Source organism: Bufo bufo, chromosome 4 (genome assembly GCF_905171765.1).
Source record: "Bufo bufo chromosome 4, aBufBuf1.1, whole genome shotgun sequence".
Classification (NCBI taxonomy): domain Eukaryota; kingdom Metazoa; phylum Chordata; class Amphibia; order Anura; family Bufonidae; genus Bufo; species Bufo bufo.
This window is the reverse complement of record NC_053392.1, coordinates 276,119,909-276,123,885: the sequence shown is the minus strand read 5'-3', so window position 1 is coordinate 276,123,885 and position 3,977 is coordinate 276,119,909. Positions and strand designations below refer to the sequence as shown.

General features: G+C 45.4%; 1 protein-coding gene across 1 annotated transcript; it reads right to left on the bottom strand.

Moving 5' to 3' along the window:
* Positions 1-973: 973 nt before the first annotated feature.
* On the bottom strand, positions 974-3,208 carry LOC120999160 (E3 SUMO-protein ligase KIAA1586-like). Its single transcript, XM_040430033.1, has one exon. It carries the CDS (start codon positions 3,206-3,208, stop codon positions 974-976), a length of 2,235 nt encoding a protein of 744 aa, XP_040285967.1.
* Positions 3,209-3,977: the final 769 nt, after the last annotated feature.

Below are 3,977 nucleotides of genomic sequence, written 5' to 3'. Positions count from 1 at the left end.
GAGCTGCATGGAGTATACACCTCAAAAACCTCTGGCTCCTCCTGCTTCCTCTTCTGCTGCAGTCGCGGCCTCTTCATCCACCTCTGGAGTCACAGTGCCACCTAGCACCCCACAAACAGAGGATCTGCCAGCAAAACCAACACCTGGGTCACCAAGCATCTTCACAATGTCACACGGAAGCGTTCAGCTCTCCATATCCCAAACACTGGAGAGGAAGAGGAAGTACTCCCCTACCCACCTGCGATCCCTAGCCCTGAATGCCAGCATTTCTAAATTACTTGCCTTTGAAATGCTGTCATTCCATCTGGTGGAGACGGATAGTTTTAAAGGCTTTATGGCGGTGGCTGTCCCACAGTACGTCGTGCCCAGTCGCCACTACTTTTCAAGGCGAGCCATCCCTTCCGTTCACAACCAAGTAGGGGACAAAATCAGGTGTGCACTGCTCAACGCCATCTGTGGCAAGGTGCACCTGACTACGTATACGTGGACCAGTAAGCACGGTCAGGGCTGTTATATCTCCTGTGCCGGGGTGACATGGGTCTAAATCTCTCAAAATCCTCTGTTTTATTGCTAGGTGACATGAACCACCTTTTGCCGTGAACAGTGCTTTAAGTGGGCCAAAAGAGGTGCCGGTACTCTATTAGGCGCCGGTGCTCCCCCCCCCAATACTGAGCATGAAAATACCCTTAGAAAGTACCCTGAAAAAGAGCTACTGTAGAAAGAGCTACTGAACATAAATAAAATGTGCAAAAGGGTATTGAACAAAATGTTGTACAAAATGTACATAAAATAATTTATAAAAATTATAATAACATACTAACCATAGAACAGTAAACAGTAAACAGTAAAACATAAACCTGAGTCTTGAAGATGAAGGTTAATTTCTTTACCCCTGAAAAATATACAAAAGCAGATTCAATACAATCACAGTACATCAAATGAAAAATGAAAAATATTGTACAAATCATTTTACCTAGAAAAGGCTCCAGCACGTTTTGGGCTCCACTTTCCTTGCACTTTTGGCTTCGCAGTTTGTGAAGGCTGCACTTCTCCTCCCTTTTGCCAGCCATGTCTGCACATATGTTTGTGCATTAAACTGATCCAAGGGTGGTCCGTTGCATTTCAGGAAGATCAGATTTGAAAGCCTTTTGATGTCGAGAGAGTTTCTTTTATCTGTCAAAGTATCATTCATTGAGCTGAAAGCTCGCTCGCATTCACTTGTTGATACTGCAATGGTGTGGACAGCTTTAAGAAGAGGCTTCAGGTCTTCTGGTGTCTTGGAAGCTTTAAGGTCTTTATACTCCCTAAATCCTTGGACACTTTTCCTCTCCCCAACTCTGAATCTCTGACATAAACGTCTGACCGCTGCATCACCATATTGAATCTCAAGAGATGCAGGCCAGGAGTCAGACTGGAGGACCTTGATGTCTGAGAGGAGGTGACTGTCTGTCTTTTCAGATGAGGTTCTACTGACATGTGAGGAAGTTGTTGGAGTCATCCTGCACTTAACATTTTCAGCCAGGCTACGGAAAAATTGCCCAGGGTTGATTTTTATAACCCTCTCATTTTCATGCAGGCATACATTTCTGAAGATTTTCTTATTTTCAGCCTCAATGGCAATTTGTGTGTAGGGACCAGGTGTGGATACCATTGACTCAAACACCCGGATCTGTCGGTCCAGCTGCCTGTCGGCTTGATCCAAAGTCATGTCACGTCTCTGGAGCATTCTTGAGAGGTCACTGAGTTCTGTGAGAGCGTCATACATGATGCCAAGATTGACCACAAAAGAAACAGTAGTGAGAACATCATTGAGTCCTTTGTATTTTGCTCTCTCTCTTGAGTCCCTGCTGGTATCAGCAGCAGCACTTGTAAAGTGTACCTGCAAAGCTGGGTAGTTCTCCCATACTGCTTTCACCGTTCTCTCACTTGAAGCAACCCAACGCACTGATAAAACACGGCCTATCACAAGGAGACGCTGTCCAACACTGTGAGCACTCTCTGTTAACTCCCTTTGGTTTTTTGGGGATGCATGGTAGAGGGAGTAAAGCTGATCTAAAAATATTTTAAAGTGGTTGATTCCTCCAACCTCCTTCAAAACATCACAAACTGCCAGTTCCAGTCTGTGATTGGAACAATGCCAGACAAACAGGTAAGGGAATTTGGAACAAAGCTGCGCAGCAACTCCTGCTTTCCTCCCAAGCATCACTGAGGCTCCATCACAAGCAAATGCCAACAAATGTTCCTGTAGGTAGTGAGGGTCAAAGCCATTATTATGAAGACATTCTAACAGTGCTTCAGTGATGTCATTTGCTGTGGTCCCCTGCAGCTCAATGAGTTCAAAAAATACTGTGTCTGGCTGTTCATTGGAAATAGCTGATCGCAGGCACACGACAAGGACAGACTTTCCACTTATTGTAGTCGATTCATCAATGAGCACACACAGTTTTCTTTCATTCATCACTATGTCATTGACTACCTTCTTTTTCATTTCAGCTGCAATGTGATCCAGTATATTTGCACACGAGTTATTAGAGTGTAAAACTCTGCCCATCTTGACACCATTTAAGACTTGCAACTGGACATCTATTGGCATGTCTGTAAAGGGACGCCCATGCTTGCCAATCTTATAAGCTGTTCTAAACACATTGCAAGTTGAGGCGTATTCAGCCTTTCTCATATCTTCAATGTGTTTTTGCATTGTATTTTGTGTTGCCTTCTCTTTTATTTCAACTGCTTTCTTGTGATAAATTGAGTCTCTGTGCTCTTTAATTTTCTTTCGTAGTGAGCTTTGTTGTGCAGCCTTGTCCCTTCCATAAGACGAGATTAAGCACCCACTCCACTCCTGCGACACTCTCTGCCCTTGCTGCATGTCTACACGAGCACAAACTTGACTACACACACTACAGCCCAACTTTCGATTTTTGCTTAGCAGCCACTTGTAATTTGTGGAGAAATACTGTACTTGTGCTTGGGACCAACATTCTGGCCACTCATGCTCGGCAATGCGGCTGTTGTCATCGGTAGAAGTGATGTCACTCTCGTCCTCTACGTCACTTGTGAGAACCTGATCGACCGCGGCACAAGTGCTGCTTTCATTAGCTTGTGTCTGACTCTGACCTGCAGCGATATTCTGGTTTGGTGGGGGGTCAGCCAGCGAGTCCTCTGATTCTGACCTTGTTCTTTTGCTACTTATAAGCCAGGAGAGCATCTTAAAGCGTACCTGTCAGATCACCCAAAAAAAACTAAACTGTTACATGTTGCTCAGTATCTCATCCTGATCATGTACATATACTTTCTATGGGTCTATGACCGACATTTGTCTCAGACTTAGCTTTATTTCTTGGTAATGATAATACCATTTATGTAAAGAGGTAGAGCTTATATTACAGTACAGTATTAAAATATATATATATATATATATATATATATACACATACAGTACAGTATTAAAAAGTAATGTGCAGGGGTCTGATGTGCAGGGGGGTACTGGTACAGAGAGGAACGAATGTGCGGTGGTGGGGGGGGGTCCTGGTACATAGAGGAACTAATATATATGTGTGTGATGGGGGGGTCTGATGTGCAGGGGCCCCCTACACATCAGACCCACCCATCAGACACATATATATTAGTTCCTCTATGTACCAGTACCCCCCCCCCCACCACCGCACATTCGTTCCTCTCTGTACCAGTACCCCCCTGCACATCAGACCCCCCCCCCCCTCATCACACACATTAATTCCTCTCTGTACCAGTACCCCCCTGCCAGGGGGGGGGGTACTGGTACAGAGAGGAACTAATGTGTGTGGGGGGAGGGGGGGTGCCTGTCACTCACCAGTACTCTTCAGAAGTTGGATTCCAAAGCAAAGTCGATGTTCTTTGCTGCACCGTCCGACTCCTGACTCCAAGGAGGACCAGTCACTGGTCGCCGCACTGATCGCTCCTCACAGGCGCGCGGGAAGGAGTTGACGTCACCTAAC

What these genes read in the sequence shown, in the direction of transcription:
- LOC120999160 (XM_040430033.1), bottom strand. Translation starts at nt 3,208, where the DNA reads ATGCTCTCCTGGCTTATAAGTAGCAAAAGAACAAGGTCAGAATCAGAG.